The 17,936-nt window shown below is 50.9% G+C and overlaps 1 protein-coding gene across 7 annotated transcripts in view; it reads left to right on the forward strand.

The window, feature by feature from the left end:
• LOC116097039 (beta-catenin-interacting protein 1) overlaps positions 1 to 17,936 on the forward strand; it is a 138,517-nt gene that overhangs the window by 16,357 nt on the left and 104,224 nt on the right. For 5 of the 7 annotated variants that reach the window (XM_031379519.1, XM_031379511.1, XM_031379512.1 and 2 more), the window contains exons 2-4: positions 8,060 to 8,144; positions 13,953 to 14,073; positions 14,666 to 14,756. In XM_031379519.1, the coding sequence (XP_031235379.1) occupies positions 13,978 to 14,073; positions 14,666 to 14,756 (187 nt within the window). In that variant the 5' untranslated portion in view covers positions 8,060 to 8,144; positions 13,953 to 13,977. Of the gene's footprint in view, positions 1 to 7,898; positions 7,918 to 8,059; positions 8,145 to 13,952; positions 14,074 to 14,665; positions 14,757 to 17,936 lie in introns of those variants that run through there. The other 2 variants (XM_031379510.1, XM_031379518.1) reach the window with 2 other exon arrangements.

A 17,936-nucleotide genomic window follows, 5' to 3' on the forward strand; every position in this document is an offset into this window, starting at 1 on the left:
AAAAAAAAAAAAAAAAAAAAAGATTGCTGCTATTGCAGAGGACCTAACCTTGGTTCTGAAGATTCAGGTTAGGTTAGGCGGCTCACAACCACCTCTAACTCCAGCTCCAGGGGACCTGATACTCTCTTCTGACCTCTGCAGGCATCTGCATGCATGTGCTCAGACCCACACACAAACTCATAGACATAGCCATAAAAATAAAAATAAACTTTTTTTTTTTTAATGTTGGGGCTAGAGAGACGGGTCAGTGGTTAAGAGTCTGTGCTGATTTTGTAGAGAGCCTGAGTTCAGTTCCTAGCACCCACAGGACCTGAGTTCAGTTCCCAGAACCTACATTACTTGGGTCATAGCCACCTGAAGCTCCAGCTCCCAGGTGACCTGATGTCTGTAGCTTCCTTGGGCATTGCACTCATGTGCACATACTCACACACAACAACTCACAATTAAATAAAATTAAGAATTTTGAAAAAACAAAAAGTTCCTAGCTAGAAACAGTGGTATACATCTTTAATCCCAGCATTCAGGGGACAGAGCAGCCAGGACTACATAGTAAGATCCTATCTATAAACAAACAAACAAAGTGTTATGGGGCTGGAGATTGTAGTTCAGAGGTGGAGTACCTGCCTTGCATATGTGAGACTGTCCCAAGGCAGGAACAAATACCTATAGATATTGCCACATGTCTCCTGGAAGTAGAATTGCCGGCGGTGAGAGCCACACTGCAGAAGGAACACAGAATGCTGAACTTGGGTCTGACCACCTGTCCCCTGCTGTGGGCAGGAGAGCGGCCCTTCCTGCCTCCTTTGTAGCCTACTGGCCCTGGGAAAGCTGTCTCCAGGTGGGTCCTGGAACCCTTAAGTTTTGTGTGCTGGTGGTGTTTGGGCCTTGCTCTGAGCCAAGGCCACAACACAGAAAGGAAGAGTCACATCTGGGCTCCTAGGGAGTTCCCTGCACCTTTCCCCTGTTGTGGAAGTGGAGGCTTTATTGGTGACTATATTGATGCTCCACTGGGTCCTGGGCTAGATTTCAGTTCTGTCAGAACCTCACCGAGAGACCTTTGTGAGAGAGCTGTGAACCTGATCGAAGGACCGGCGCAGCCATGAGTGGGGCGGGCAGGCAGCTTGTGGTAGGTAGGGTAAGTGTGTGGAGTTAAAGTCACTCCTGAACCAGAGACCCACGGCCAGAGAGAGACGCTTCTCCACATGTGGGCCTCACAGCTATCTCCTACTTGATGAAATCTCATGCACTGGGACTAAGGTAGGGCAATTAGGCCTTCGGAGACCTACTGTGTGCCTCCCCTGCCTGAAATAGTTATGAGTTACAAGTGTTTTGTTTTTTTTAATGCTTCCTTTCCTTGCTTCTAATTTGGTTTTCAAAGCTATGAAAAATTTGTAATAATATACCCTTTGCTAGACTCACCAATTTTTCTGTGTAAAAAAGTTTTGTTATTTGTGTGTGTGAAAGCAATGGCCATATGTAGGATGTGGCACAGGTGTTGAGGTCAGAGGACAACTTGACAGTAGTTTTTCTTCCACTGTGGGTTCTGTGGATCACACTGAGATAGGTGGTCAGGCTGAGGCGGCAAGGCCCTTTACACTTGCCACTCACCAGCCCAGTTCACTATTTTGTGTATCTGTCAGCACACATCCATGCGTTCACAAACACATGGACACTCTGTGTGTGCGCATGGGCACTCGTGCCTTTATGCATGCCTGTGCCTGTGTTCATGACCCAGAGGCCATCGAATGCTGTGTTCTGCTTCCCATCCTATTCCCTGAGACAGGGTCTTTCACCAAACCTGAAGCTCACCATTTTGGCTCAACCGGCTGCTCACCGTTCTTTCTGCCCCCATTTGTAGCTGCTGGGGTTAGAGACACACATGGCACCTCTCCCCACAGTGCTTCCCCTCTCTCAACTAACCTGGGTGCTCAGGATTCCAGCTCAGGAACTCAGGTCCTCCTGTGTGGGCAGCAAGTACTCTTCTACCCGAGCCATCTTCTCAATGCAGAATGGAGAGTCAAGAGCAACTGTGGAGCTTGTGCCTCTTAGAAACCAGAGTGATGTCTGAAGAGATGGCCCAGAGGTTAGGAGGACCCAGGTTTGGTTCCCAGAACCGCCATGGTGACTCCAGTTCCAGGGGGCTGAGTTCCTGGTCTGGCAGCTCAGAGGACCACACGGATGTGGTACAGTCGTAGATGCAGGGAAAACACCAGACACGTAGAACTGAGCAGCATAAACACCACCACAGGGTACTTCCTGACATCACCACAGTGCCCTCATGACACTCAACATGAGTGGCACGGACACACAATTCTTGTGTGTTACATTATCTCCAGTTGCCCAATAATAGTCTTTCTAGCTCTATCCTTGGACGCAGCTCAAAGCAGGACCTCAAATCCAGACTCTGCCCTGGAGTCTTTTCATGGCCTTGGGCAGAGTGCTTAGCTTCCCTGAGCCTCAGTTGCCTCATCTATAAAATGGGAATAATTCCTACCTTGCAGGCTCATGAAGTCTAAATTTAAATAAGAATGCATAGAACATGGCTGAGTCCTTGCCCAGCACTTGAGAAATGCCACAGCAGCAATCATAATCATCATTGTTATGTTGCACAGCCTGGCTTCACAAGCAGGAAGGAACCGGGGCAGATTTGAATTTGGGTTGGCATCCTCAGGACAAATTCCTAATCCCAAGATCACCCCCCAAGAATGGCACTTCACCCTGAAAACTGCGTGACGCGCCTGAGCCGTCATCAGGAGCCAAGCTGTTGCAGGTTAATTACCAAGAATGGATCAGGTGAATATATTTCTGTGGTGCCACATGTTTACTGTGTCCCTGGATGACCTGAGGTGCCACCCTGTGTGGGATTCCTGAAGAAGCTGGAACTCAGGCCTACCTCCCTCTCTTGTCCCAGAGCACATTTTTACTGACTTCCTGGAGGGCAACAGAGGAGCCCACATGACCTGGGTTCTACTCATTTAGGCTGGAAAAGCTGGGCAGTTACATGTAAGTCTCTGTCTTCATGGTTGGTGGTGACAGAGACAGAGTAGCCACTCTTATTTGCAGAGCTGGGGAAGTGCTTGGCAAATGGCAGGCTAGACCCTGCTTCCACACACTGACACAGCTGTCTCAAGCAGGCAGGGCCTTGCTTCCCAGCAGACCTTGTTTCGATTGTCAGATCTGTAGGGTGTGGAGCCTGCATCTGCTGGGTAGAGTGCTGATGCTGGTGGCCGTCCTACAGCTCACAGGGCAGCCTGCAGAGAGGACTCAGCCTGTTAGATATCCTCAGGGTGGTGTCACAGACCCCCATGAAACATCCCCAGTGAATGGGGCGGATGCAGTAAGAGAGAGCCACCTCTGGCTCTTAACCCTTTCATGTCTCTGAACCAGCTAGGCCTGGTGGTTGAATCTGAAGGAGAATAAAGAAACAGAAGCTTGAGGATTTTAAGCATATAGACTAAAATTTCTGTTTCTTTGTGTGTACTTTGTGTGGAAATCAGAGGACAGCCTATGAGAGTAAGTTTTCTCATACACACGCACGCATGCACACACATACACATACACACATGCACACTCACACACATGCACACATGCATACACACACACATGCCCGCACATGCACACACATACAGATGGTTTGTGGGGAGGTGTTTTTTTTTTTCTTAATGCATGATGCTATAGGTACGCTCTTCGGAGTGGCCGAACTCCCTAGCCCCTTTAAAGAAAGCTTCATAATTTAGATCAGAGTCTCACTAAGTCTGGACTTGAACTCACTCTGTAGCTTAATCAGGCCTTGAAATGCTGTGGGCCCTCGGCCTCCCAAGGCTCACCTGCAGTGCCTTAACTTTGAACACTTGTCCTTGCTGCTGTCTCCTCACTCTTCCCACCTTGTCATTAGTAACAGTGACTCCTCTGTTGGAAGCAGGCTCTGTCCCAGGGACTTCGTTATCATGGTATCTCATTCACTCTCACAGTCCAGGGCAGGTGCCACTGTCATCCTTCTCCAACAGACAAGGAGACTAAAGCTCAGCGCAGGGAAAATCTCTCCTCTGTGAGTGCTGTGCGCACACACACACACACACACACACACACACACACACACACACACGATAAGAAAGGAGTTTATGCAGCCAGTCTGCTTCCCACTGAGTTCTTGACCTATAGCAGAGTCAGGGGTGCTGGTACTGTAGCAGTCAGGGCTTGGGCATCCATTTTGCATTCTGCAGGCTCCATTCATCTAGGGCCCAGCCCCAAGACTTGTCTACCCAGGAGAAGGCACCCAGGCTTCAGGGTGCCTTCCGCTTTCAAGTTGAGGACTTTGCCTGGGATGACTCTCAGAAGACAATGGCCTTGGTGTTCATATAGGAAGTCCTCCCTGTGGCCTTGGTGTTCATGTAGGAAGTCCTCCCTGTGGCCTTGGTGTTCATATAGGAAGTCCTCCCTGTGGCCTTGGTGTTCATATTGGAAGTCCTCCCTGTGGCCTTGGTGTTCATATTGGAAGTCCTCCCTGCACTTCAACCCAGCAGCCCACTTGTGTTCTTGTTCTCTCTCTCTCTCTCTCCCCACGCCCCCCTCCGTGTGTGTGTGTGTGTGTGTGTGTGTGTGTGTGTGTGTGTGTACACATACATGCATGTGAATGTGATCTGCCCAAGGTCAGATCAAGAGAGCGATGCCTGTCCGTGGCCCTCCCTTCCCTGTCTGTGCCCTTCCTGAGTCTCTTTGTGATGTGACCTTCGCACCCTTTTGCATGATAGACTGACTGCCTTCATCTTCCCTTGCTTGCTTGAATTAGTTTGTTTGCTTATTTGTTTGTTTTTTGAGACTAGGTCTCAAGTAGCCTAGGCTGGGCTGGTCTCAGCTCTCTAAATACCTGAGGATGACCTTGGACTCTTGCCTCCACCTCCCAAGTCCAGGGGTTATAGGCTCGTGCCACCAGGCCTGACTCCCTTGTTTCTTTTGGACTATGCAGATGTGATCTTGAGAATCCCCGCAAACTCACAGTCAGCTGGCCTCACCCTTGGGAGCAATGCTAAGATTAAGAGTGGTTACAGACAAGACTCAGACAGTACAGGGGTGTGGGGGCCCACCTAACAGGCATGAAGCCATCCAGGTAGAGAACAAAGAAGACTGCTTCTGAAGGGGGAACAGACAGGAGGCTGGCAGTACCAGTGCTGGGCTGGGGCTGGGGGAGGTGCGGAGAGCCAGAAACTAGGAAGAAGCAGAGAAGCTTCCTCTCCAGGAAGGGAGAGCAGGTTAGCTATAATGGCTGGGTTAGTGCATGCAGTGGGGCCTGGCTGAGGTGAGCAGGGGTACCCAGCGGAGCTGTCCTCTGACTGCCATGCTCTCCCTGTAACGGATGCTGTCTTGGATTCCTTTCACGCTGCTGTCTCCTTTGCTTTCCCTTGGGCTTTCCTGCTTTGCTTGGAAGGCCTCTTAGCTCAGTCACCCCTAGACCAGGGATGGATGCTCTGTGGCAAGGTGGACTTGGTTCAGCTGAAGGGCCCATGCGTCTTGAGCCTCAGTTTTCTCCTGGTTCCTGCCCTTCTGTGTGCTCTGCTACAGCCCTGGCCATCCTGTGTCATTACCTTTCTGGGCACTGACTCTCAAGGCTTCTCTTCCCTAAGAGCCCCATCCTCTCCTAGGACCACTCAGGAGATCCTCATGCCTCCCAGGCCTCGCTGTCTCCATTCTGGTCCCAGAGATTTTTGGAGATACTCACTGTGTGTCCACTTTATCTGAAGGAAGAGTCTGTTCTTGTCATCTCTCTGTAGGCTTCTCAGTCCTCCTTTACCTGTGGGCTGTGACTGGGCCCCAGGCAGACTCCTTACTGCAGTCCTAACAGAAGCTCCTGAAGCATGGCCCCAGGAGGCCTTATATTTCCGTTCGTGTTCTTTGTCACACAGTGTCTGAGAAGCATTGCTCTGAGCATGACTTGAATGGAGTCTGTCTCCACTCACCACAAGTTGAGAATTCACAGACAGATCAACTTGTGATGAGGAGACAGACTCCAAGTCATACGCAGGGGCCCTTATTAGCATGGGAGCCCTTGTCCTTGTCACTGTGCAGCCTGCAGTGCAGGAAGCCAGCAGCCACCCCGTGCCCACCTGTGGGGCATACAGCTCAAGCTCCTTTTGACATACTCTGAACACATGGAACATGGCATGGGGACCAGTCTTGAGTAACACTGCTAGTTAGTGACAGCTGGTTGGGAACAAAAGCCAGCTCCAGGAGCACAAAAGTATCCACTGCTGCTCAGGATTTAGGCCTGGGAGCCTGGCTCTTTCTTTGTAGTCTGGAACCATTGGCCTGATTTGTAAATGGATAGCTGGCTGGGAAGGCCTGGGACATCCTGGCCTTCTGATGTGTCCACTGAAGTCACAAAGTTCCCTCTCCTCCTTGGAAGGCCCTCAGCCCTGTGGACAGGAGGGGTAATTAGTGGTCGCGGCTGTAGAAGAGCTGAGAGCCTCAGAAGTAGGAAGTTCTCTTTTCATCTCTTTTGAAGGAATGTGAGGGCTTGGGTGGAAGTTCCCCAGGGTTCCTTGGTATTTCAGTGCTTTGATATCTGGAGGAAGAAGAGAGCAACTAATTGCTCTAAATGGCCTCTTGCTATAGGGCTGCTCGGATGGTGGGGTGGGGTGTCAGGCAGGATGCTAGCTAGCGCTTCCATCCCAGCCATCCTCCGGATGGAGGGACCCACACAGCACACTCAGAGTGGTGTCCGACATGAGGAGACTGTTGAAGTCCCATTGTGTGGGGCGGGGAAGATGGCTCAGTGGGTAAAAGGAGTTGCTATATAGACATGAGGACCTGAGTTCAAATTCCCAGCACTGTGTTTGAAAGAAAAAAGAAAAAAGGGAATAGTCACATGTGCTTGTAACCCATTGTGGACTACGGTAGACAGAGAGGCAGATCTTAAGAAACTGTCAGCTAGCCAGCGGCTGGCTAAACGGTGAGCTTTTGGGTTTGGGGCAAGACCCTGTCTCAAAGATATGAGGCTGAGAGTGATAGAGGGAGATGCCCTACTCCTGCCTCTGGCCTCCACATGCATGCTCTCACACACTTCCTCCCTGCCCACCATGTGTCTGTCTGTCTGTCTCTGTGTATATAGATCCCTTTGCAGAACCGTGCCTTCCTCAGCCTTGGTAACTTTGGGTTTTTGTTGTTGTTTTTTCGAGACAGGGTTTCTCTGTGTATCCCTGGCTGTCCTGGAACTCACTCTGTAGACCAGGCTGGCCTTGAACTCAGAAATCCACCTGCCTCTGCCTCCATGTGCTGGGTTTAAAGGCATGTGCCACCACTGCCCGGTGGTCGCTTTATCTATAGAAGGCGGGTAGGGAGACATTCCCAGACTGCTTTGGTCCTTCCTGCATCTGGCTCTTGTTCTCTGGCTTGACAGGGCTGAGCAGGGTTGAGAACTTGGAGGCCACTCACTCCTGGGTGGGATCCAAAGACTGACCAGCTCTATGTGCTCTGGAGTTGTGGTCACTGGTCCCCTCAGGAGGCCACACTTCTACCAGGATAGCCAGTGCATGTTCTTGGAGGAGGTGCGTTGGGGTAGACAGACTGCTGCCAGGGTAGTCAGTGTGTGAGCCTCAGTTGTGCCGCCTGTGTGTGTGACATGTGTCTGTACAGCTACAGATGCCAACTGTGTACACAGAGGGACACAGTTGGAGTACGCAGGAGGCTGAAGTTGAGCGACCTGGCCTTGTTATCTGAGATGTTTGGTGGGTGGGAGGTCATCTGTCATAGTGAGTCACTCTGGTCCCGTGTTTCTAGACAGGGTGACTAACCCAGAGGAGGGGATATGTGTTGTGTGGAGCAGGCAGACCTGCCTCAGCCGGAAATGAGAGGCCTGGTGCACACTCAGCACCCTGTCTTGGAGGTTTTAGAGCAGGCTCCCTGGGCTTGCCTGACACACAGGTATTTCTGGACTATGAGCCATGGCCACAGGCTCTGCGCCAGTGGTTCTGGTCCCTCAGCGTGGGGGTGTGTGCACAGTCCTGCTGTGGCAGCCTCTGGGCCCTTCAGGCTCCTCCCATGACCGTGTTCTGTGTTTCCACAGGGCGCCACCTTCCTATTTCTTCTCAGCCGCAGCCCTCCCCTTAGAGTTGAGCATCTGTTTGCCTGAAGTTAAGTTCCAGAAGCAGGTAAGGACTTGAGAGGAAGGCTCTGTTATGTGGCCTTGGGACAGTGCTGTTGTGTGTGTGTGGGGGAAGCCTTGAGACCAGACCCCAGGGGTGAACACCATAGTCACTCACCATCTGACTGCCTTTCTCCATGCTCCCACGTGATGCTCCTTTCTTCTAGTGTGGAGCTTTTTCTTTCTTGTTTTGTTGTTGTTGTTTGTTTGTATGTTTGTTTTAACTTGTACTCCTGGGACTTGAACCCAGGACCTGTGCATAATAACAAACACGCTGTATCACTCAGCTGCCCACCTGATGTGTGGACTCTTACAGTCAATGTCACGGTGCTGCTGGGTTTTCAGGCTAAGATTTGAGCAGATATTTTATTATTGTGTATAATAGGGGCAGTGCCACAGTGCGCACATGTGAAGTTGGTCCACTTCTATGTGAGTTCTAGGAATCAAACTCAATTCACCAGACTTGGGCAGCAAGCCTTTCCCTGCTGAGCTATCTGGATGGCTCTGGGTTGCCCTGGGTTAGTATTCTCTATAAACTCTATGAGTTCTGTGACTCTCTGTTGTCTGCTATAAACCTTGTGTAAATGTATGTACGTAAAGGCTGCAGAGATGTTTGTTCTTGTGGGGCACTGCAGATGGAGCTCAGGGCAAATGCTTTACTCCTGAGCCACGTCCTCGGCTTTCGTGCCCTTGTGTGTGTGTGTGTGGGGGGGTGTCTGTCTGTGTCTGCCTGTCTCTCTGTTTGTGTCTATCTGTCTTTATGGGGGTGTGTCTGTGTGTATGTCTTGTTTGAGTGTGTCTGTGGGGGTGTGTCTTTGTGTGAGGGTGTATATGTGTATGTCTGTGCGTGTGTGTGTCTGTGTGGGGTGTGTCTGTGTGTATGTTGCCTGTTAGTGTTTTGGAAGCAGGGTCTGCTATAGCCCAGGCTGGCCTCAAACTCATTATGTAGTTGAGGATGGCCTTAGAATTCCCGCTCCATCAGCATCTGTCTCCCAAGTGGTGGGATTATACCACTGTGCCCAGCTCCTTTTTCAAAAAATTGTCAGATGCTTTAAAATTTACTTTTGAACCAGGCATGGTAGCACAGGCCTTTAACCCCAGCTCTTGGGAGGCAGAGGCAAGTGGATCTCTGTGAGTTTCAGGCCAGCCTGCTCTACATAGTGAGTTTCAGGACAGCCAGGGTTATATAGAAGGACCTGGTTTCCAAAAACAAAACAAATTAAAAAAATTTTTTTTTAACACAGGTTCTCATTTTATAGTCGAGGTTGACTCAAAACTCACTACATAGCCCAGGGTAACCCCACGTTAGAGGGAAACCTCCATGTCTGGCTCTCACGGTGAGCGTTTTGTTTGGGTTTTTAGCAGAGTATGTCTGTCTGTCTGTGATTGGCATGGGACTCAGTGTGTGGATCAGGGTGTTTCAAGCTTGTGGCATCCTCCTGCCTCTACTTCCCAAGGGCTGGGATTGCAGTGAGAGCCATCACACCTGGTGTCCTAGTGTGTTTTAGCATGAAAGGCAATTGGTGCACTCCAGAGGGCCGAGACCCAGGTGACCCGAAGGACCCAGCCTGTGCTCTGGCTCAGCTTACGGCTTCTTTCCTTTTTATATTTTTCTAAGGAGATGCAAGACTCCCATTGGTATAAACTAATTTTTTTTTGTTTTTGTTTTTTTAATTAATGTGAGTGTGCAAACAGCATTAGCTTCAGGTTTATAAATAACAGCGAGCACAAGTGGCTCTCCCTGTGTCCAGGGCCACTCAAGCAGGTCAAAGGGAGGCCACCTGTCCGCTCCTCGTCAACTGATAGAGACCCACACAGCAGCGCCCGCTTCTCCTGCTGCACTGCCTCCTAACTCTTCCAAAGTGCCATCACCTGGTTCATGTAGGTCTGCGAATACAACATCTGTGTCCCACACTGTGATGTCTCCCACACTTCAGTGCCCGGGTCAGCTTGTGACCTCACAGTTCTGTTCCCTGTGTGGATCCTGCGCAGCTATTGGGAGCCTCTTTTCCTTGTCTTCCCCTGACCAGCCTTGCTTCCTGCAGCAGAGGGGCAGGCTCAGAATTACCAACTGCATGTGCATGCAGGGCCTGTCTGTGTGCCTTCATCCCTAGTATTTGTCTGTTCTCCGTTAGATGGAATTTTTTGGCGTGGCACAACTTTATACATAACATGTGGTTTATCACCACATAATAGGAGACCGCAGACCTCGCCCCTCCCGTTCCTTAGTGTAATTGACAGCTGCCTGTGTGTCTTTCCACTTTCCCTTGTCTGTTTCTCGTCTGACTCCTGGGAGATTTTCTTAGTGGCAAGGAAGCACTGACCTGTTTTGGGGGGTGGGGTGTATGTAGGGATCGCTGAAGCCATTACTGAGATGTGTCGTTTCTTTTGATTCTGAGCTTGGATGAATAATCAGTATCTAAATTAATTGCAGTTTGGGCTTATGTAATTTAGGCACATCTTAATGGAGACCAGTTCTTAATCCCTACAGGGGAAACTGGGAATTCTCCAGTGATATTAGTGATCAAAATTTAATAACATATTCGCTTCAGTAGGCAACAAACCCAAGCATGCCACGGTGTGCTTGTGGCACATCCGTCTGAGGCGATTGCGATTTATTCTCTTCAGTGATTCATTTTCTGCACATTGACACCTTTACTGCGAATTAGGACACACTTGCATCAGTTCTGACGCTTCCTAGAGCATTTAGCCTGGAATGTGAAGGGCAGGGACCTGTGCTCCACTTTCTGTCCCAGAGCTGGCCCTGGGCGTTCCTTCCCATCATACAGCAAGGCAAGGGCAGCAAAGGAAGGCTATAACAACTCCAACGGATGCTTGCCACCAAGTCTTGAGAGTTCAGTCCCTAGGAGAGAACTGACCTGGAAATTGTCTTCTGCCTTCACATGTGCACCATGGTGAGCACACAAACATGCAAACAAAGAAATTCGTGGAAGCAGAGCGCCAAGTCAGGGTTCTTCTGAAGTTTAGGAGGCAGTGTCGTGCCAGTCAAGCGTGTTGAAGTAAGAAGACCCTGATGGAGCCTGGCTGCTATAAGCCCCGAGAGCTCACGGCCCAGCTGCAGCAGCAAGCAGGATGGGCCGTGCCAGTCTGTGAGATGAAGGGTAAAGCTGTGGGCAGAGTGCTGTGATGTGCACCCTGTGGACAGTGCATTTGTCCAGCTAGCATTGACATGACAGCCCACCGACCTACAGGGGCAGCTCTCTAAAGGTCCTGTGGCCACAGTACTAACCAGGCCACCGTCCTGCAGGGGCAGCTCTCTGAGTGAACAGATATGAGTTTCCTGGGGCCCACTGTGATTGGAGTGTGCTTTGTGATATCTTCCCTTGGGGATGGACAGCAGAAATCTTGAGTTGGGTTACTAAGAGACCCTGAAAGCTCCAATGCTCTGGTGTATGGCGGCACCTAGTGGCTGTCCTTGGCATGTCCGTGCACCTTAGGGGCCAAGCCACTGAGAGCCAGCCTTTGAGCACAGGACATAGCTGGCTGGTTTTGCTCATGGGAGCTCTGATTGTCAGTTTGAAGGCTTTATGGAGCACCTCCAGTGTTTTCTGGAGATCACAGTGGCTCAGGCCACACTAAGAACTTTGAGAAAGAGAGTCCTTTGGAAAAGTTAAATTTGGTTGTGGGACTCTAGATTAATACTGTTTGCTTGTTTGTTTGTTTGTTTGAGACATGATTTCTCTGTGTAACCCTTACTGTCTTAGAATTATTTTTTATACCAGGTTAGCTTTGAACTCACAGTTTCACCTGCTTCTGCCTCCCAAGTGCTGGGGTTCAAGGCAAGCACCACCATGCCAGGCTTGTTTAAATCTCTTAATATAATGGCACTGGTTCCAAATTGGTGTGGATGCAGTCGAGACAGGAGATCTCTACTGAAGATTGCTCCCTTGTTTCATTCAGCCAGGTGGGCACTACGTACTAAGTGCCTGCTGGGTGCCAGGCTCTGGGAGAATGGGGGCAAGCAGAGCAGATGCAGCCTGGCCTTCCAGCAGAAAGCCAAGAGACAATAAGGCACTCAGAAAACTAGGACAGGGAGACAGGGCTGTATGACAAGAGGTGAGGGCACAGGACCGGCTTCCCTGGAAAGGTACCTTGAGGCTGAGATGAAGCCAGTTCTGGGCCCAGGGAGTGGATACCCAGTGCAGGGGCTGGCCAACCAAAGAGTAGACAGAGCGAGGCTGCAGAGGGGACAGGACTGACTGCACTGTGCCGCACAGGCAACTGCTAGGACTAGGAAATGTTTTTCCAGGTAGGACTAGGCTGGGCGTGGTGTCATCTCTCCTGACCTATGTAGACTGTGATAGCCACTCAGTAGGGGATGTGAGTGGGCTGTGAGGCCAAGGCCAAATGGTAGTCCAGATGGAGGCATCAGGGAGGAGATGTGGGCCACAGCATCCCTACTCAAGGTCCAGGTAGGAGCCACCACGAAGCCAGTGCAGCCCATTCCCAGAGCAGCAGTGCTGATGCCTGCACCAGAGTGAGAACAGGTGAAGTCCAGAGCAGCAGTGCTGGTGCCTGCACTAGAGCAAGAACAGGTGAAGTGAAAGAGAGAAACCCCAGAACATTCTGCTGAGGTCTGCAGCAGGTGAGGCCACCGCAGGCCAGGGTGTGCCCTGGAGACGAGGCCTGAGGCCACTGTCCCTTTTCCAAGGCCCTTGTAGTCGCATTGGCCCTTTTCTGAGCCCAGGCTGAGTTGGAAGGGAGTGGATCACAGAAGAAAGAAGTGTGGATTCTAGGGCTCCAAGGGTGGATACAAAGACTCTAGAAGGCATCCTGTGCTGTGTCAAGTATTCAGGCATGATGTCAGCCCCATCTGGACAGGTTTTCAACCTGTTGTGTGGGCTTTTAGGGCGAGGGCCCCATTAGGCTTTTGAGCAGCTGACGAGTAGACACTCGGGAGCTGTTGCCCAGGCTTTGACACATTCCTGGGTACGCCCTTGGCATGGAGTATTGCCTTGTGCAGCATACCCCTGTCTAGGACTCATGGGTCACTGAGAGTAGATGGTGTGAGGACTGTCCCTAGCCCGTCAGTCCCGCGCACTCCCTCATTCCCCGAGTGCAGCTCCTTGGTAGCAGGGCTGCTGAGGCCCCGCCCCACCAGCTGCTGCGTTATTTCTGACTTGTCCAAGAGTTCAAGTGTGTAACCCAAACCCCTAGATCCTGCCTCCTCTCCCCCGGCTCCTTCTGGAGGAGGAGGAGGCTCTGGGCTGCTCTCTCTGGGGCTGGCTGTAGCTCAGGCCAGAGACACCTGGACACAGCCGCTGGCCTTCACAGCTGTCTTCAGGAGCTCTCTAACAGGTGGGGTGGGTGTGTGAGGGTGCCCTGGGCAGACACCCTGTACAGGGATTCCTGGGTGCCTTGCCCAGGAGCTAGCCGCTTGAGCTCAGTAGGGGCTTTGCACAGGGTGTTGTCACTGATCTCTGGGTTTCTTGAGCCCAAGGCCCCACATAGCCACCTCTGTTCAAGTCCCTTTATTTGTGCTTGTTCCTTGCACTGAAAACCTAGAACTCTCAGGGCTTCATTTCTCATTTGAACTGTGGCTCTTAATAGAAACCTTGGCTGTCCCCTGCAGCCTCTGCTCTGGAACAAGAGCTCCTCAGCCATACCGCCTGGGCCTCAGGTCAAAAGGCATCGAGGACCCACTACCTCCCCTCCAAGCTCTCCTGTGCTGTTAGAAATGAGGTCCCTACTGGGGAGAGGCTGTTTGAGAAAGGGGTGCATCACTTACAGGGGTCAATATTGGAGTGTATCTCAGCCTGACATTCTCCCTATAACATTTCCTGCCTCCTTGCAGGTGTCCCCAGAACTGGGCCAGGGGGATGAACCGCGAGGGAGCACCCGGGAAGAGTCCGGAGGAAATGTACATCCAGCAGAAGGTCCGCGTGCTGCTCATGCTGAGGAAGATGGGGTCAAATGTGAGTGCCTGTGGCCTGAAGAAGGGAAGCAGGGTGTGTGTGTGTGTGTGTGTGTGTGTGTGTGTGTGTGTGTGTGTGTGTGCAGCCACCTCCGGATCTCTGAGAACCAGGAGAGGACCTTGGGCCTGGGGATTATCTCTGTTGCCAGTTCAGGTTCCCCAAGCACAGAGCCCACATTTCAGTTTAAGGAGCACTGTTGAGATTCTTTTCCACTTTTTATTTTGAGCCAGGGACAATGAGGACTTTCTGGTCCTTACTGACCTCAGAGAGGCAGATACAGGGCAGCTAGGCAGGGAGGCCACTGCAGAGAGCAGGAGTAGTAAGCACTGGGGCATCTTTTGAAAGAGAAATGGAGATACTTGAGATTGCTGATTGGCCGTCGGCGTGTGACCAGGGCCTGAACTTTCATACCTGCCTGCGTCAGAACAAACACCGATCTAGATACAAAGTGAGTGGCAAGGCATGTGAACTTCAGGGACCTGGTTTTCAGGACAGGAGCAGGATGCCAGATCCTAACAAGGCCAGAGGGGAGGTGCAGGGCCTTCGGGGGACAGGTCCACCCTCCTCTCACCACAGCGCTCTCACCCTACAGTTGACCGCCAGTGAGGAGGAATTCCTGCGCACCTATGCAGGGGTCGTCAGCAGCCAGCTCAGCCAGCTGCCACAGCACTCCATCGACCAGGGTGAGCCAAGGGCCAGGCACCAGCCAAGCCCTCCCCGAGTACTGAGCAGTGGTTCTTTACAAAGCTCAATGGGTGATCCGGGAGTTTGAGGGAGGGAGAACAGAGTGTGTTCCCTCCCATCCACGGCCTCCTGCCTGGTCCTAGTGGTGGGGATCCAACAAGGCAGGCAGTGGTTCTCTTTCTAGGCCTGGAGGAGGGAGGAGGGAGGCATGTCTGTGTGCCTTGTGCAACCACAGAGGGTCTGATTAATGCATCCCCCAGCCCGACCCTAACTGCTCAGCACCTATTGCAGGGAAGGGACAGTGAAGCTGCTCTGTGCTCTGAGAGCACTGTCCCTGTCAGGTACAGCTGTGACTGGTGGGTCTGCACCAGCAGGAAGAGGTGGCTCAAAGGGCCCGATACCTCCACATGCAAAAGGGACCCTTGGGGTCAAAAGTTCCACTCGAGTGCTTATTGTCCAAGGGGCTGTGCCAGGGACCAGCATGCAGCATTGGGCCCTTGACAGCTGTTGGTCGTATTACTTCCAGTTAGCAGACAGTGTTTGGGAAGCGGGAGGTCGGTGCCCTTGACCGTACAGAGGTGCCCAGGAGTGGAGCTGTGCCTCACTGTCAGGGCTGCTGGGCTGCTAGCTCCATGTCCTTTGCTGCTTATGGAGCCTCCTCCCCTCTGAGAGCCCTGCCTGACACTGCAGCATCTCCTCATGGTCCTCTTTTGTTAATCTTTCATGCTTGGTTGGGGCTATACAGTATTTTAGTGAGCCAGGCAGTGTGGGCCACACCTTTAATCCCAGCAGTCAGGAGGCCAGCCTGTTCTAGGAGAGCCAAGGTTACACAGAGAAACCCTGACTCAAAAAAAAAAAAAAAAAAAAAAAAAAGGCACTTTAATGGCACGTTCAGGAAGGAGCAGCCACCAGAGCAGGATGTGTTTGCTGTGTTGAGGCTGCTGGGGAGGAAAGCGGGTCCAGCACACTGGGCTGCCACCCCGTTTATCCTTCATGTTGCGGCCTCAGCCCTAGATGCAGGGTTGCTTCCTTCCCCAGCTCTGGTGCTTGCCCCGGCCAGCTTGGAAGACGTCTTCCAGGGAACCTCTGGTAACTCTGCAATTTGGGACTGTGCATGTATCATACAAAGCCATGCCCAGGCGTGCCTGCTCAAGTGTGCTCCACAGCCAAGTATGTTTACAGTCGGCCCTGCCTTCCCTCTGGCTCTTGAAGGAGTCCTTTTCATCTTGGTAGCTGGTCTGGGTTTCCCCACCGAGCTCCTCAGCCAGGTCCACCTAGAACACTTCAGACTTCTGAGTTAGTTCCAGGGGACTTTTTTCCTCCCATGTTATCACAAGTCATTGAGTTTCTGAATCTCTGTGCAGATGTCTCTAATGGAATGCCCTTAATAGAAAAGGTAAAGAATAGGCTACACCCACCACATGACCTCTTGTCTTGAATGGGTATAGAACAGCCAAGGGGATACATACTGTGCTGCTAATAGGAAAAAATGGTTTACGTGGTGTTGAGGACCAGTCCTGGAGCCTCGTGTATGCCAGCCTGTGCTCTACCCCTGGGGCTGTGCCCCTTGAGAGAAGAGTGGCTGGGCATAGGTTTTCCTAATGGACTTTACATTCTAAGTTAGTAGGTTTTGTAAAACATTTGTTGTGTGTTGTTCATGCATTCTTTTGTAAGAAGTGAAAAATCTTCACTGGATCCAACACAGGGCCTTGGACATGCTAGGTAAGCACTGTAGTATTCGGTAATATCCCCCTGCCTTTAAGAAGTTGTATGTTGGCCCAGAGAGATGGCTCAGCAGTTAAGAGCAAGTACTGTTTTCTGCAGATGGCCAGAATTCAATTCCCAGCACACTCATGTCAAACAACTCACAACTCCCTGTAATTCCAGTGTGATCTAATGTCTCTGGCCTCCATGGGTACCTGCATTCACTCACATGCACAGATCCACACACATACGTAAATAAAATAAAATAAAATAAATCTTTTTAAAAGTTACTGTTTATTATTTAGCTGGACATGTTGGCTGCACACTTAGGAGTCCTAGCAAGAGTTCAAGGCTAACCTGAGATATGTAAGACTACTTCTTGATATATAAAGCATACACACACACATATATGCACACATATGTATGGAAACTCACTCTGAAGAACCAACTGAGAATATGAATACAATCGGCTATGCTGTTTAAGAAGGTTGCCATTATGCTGAGGATATAGCTCAGTCGGCTATGCTGTTTAAGAAGGTTGCCATTACGCTGAGGATATAGCTGAGGATATAGCTCAGTCGGCTATGCTGTTTAAGAAAGTTGCCATTAAGGCTGAGGATATAGCTCAGTTGGTAGAGTGCTTGCTTGCCAAGCATCCACGAAAACTTGGGTTTACTCCCCAGCACCAAATAGATGGGTAGAGGCAGAGGCAGGAGGATCAGTTAGGTCATTCTTGACTACATAATGAGTTGAAAGTTGGCCTGGGCTACTTGAAACTCTGTCTCACAGAAAGGAGGTGACCATGGTGACCTCACCATGCCTTGGCTCCGAAACTGCTGATGTAGTGAGAAGCAGCTGTGGGCAGGTAGGTGTGGCTGTCACAGACACTCTGGAATCTGGGGCCTCTTGGGTGTGAGGCATCCATAGACATTTTATTTGCCATGGCATGGGTTTCCTGGATTGGGGGAGAATCATATCTGATAAAGGGTGTGGAACACTTGTGCTACCGATTCCCCATACGTCTGGAAGTCACACAGACCCAGAACAAACGCTACTTCAGGATGCTTGGGGACTCCAAGGACTGTGAGGCACCCAACTTGGAAGATCTTCTCAAGCTGCCTTTTATTTTCTCTGTGTTACAAATAAACCCATGTACAAATACACATTAGTAGAACCCCAGACTAGTGTATAGTCTAGGCCAGGAGTTCATGTCCCTGTCCATGCTGTGTGGCTGAGTGGCACTGGCCTAGCCAACCTCAGCTTATGTACCAAATGTCCTGCTATCTCTGCTTAGGTGGCCAAAGGATCTTATACATCTGTCCACTAGGTGGCTCTGTCTCTCAGCAGATGACAAGGCTCCACCCTAGGGTTTCCAGACCTAGACAAGATTTCCAGCATCTTCCTTTGGATTGTCCCTGCCACAGGACAGTACTTGGTCTCATACACTCTTTTTTTTTTTTTTTTAGATTTATTTA

This window comes from Mastomys coucha, unplaced genomic scaffold, assembly GCF_008632895.1.
Source record: "Mastomys coucha isolate ucsf_1 unplaced genomic scaffold, UCSF_Mcou_1 pScaffold18, whole genome shotgun sequence".
In the NCBI taxonomy this organism is placed as follows: Eukaryota; Metazoa; Chordata; class Mammalia; order Rodentia; family Muridae; genus Mastomys; species Mastomys coucha.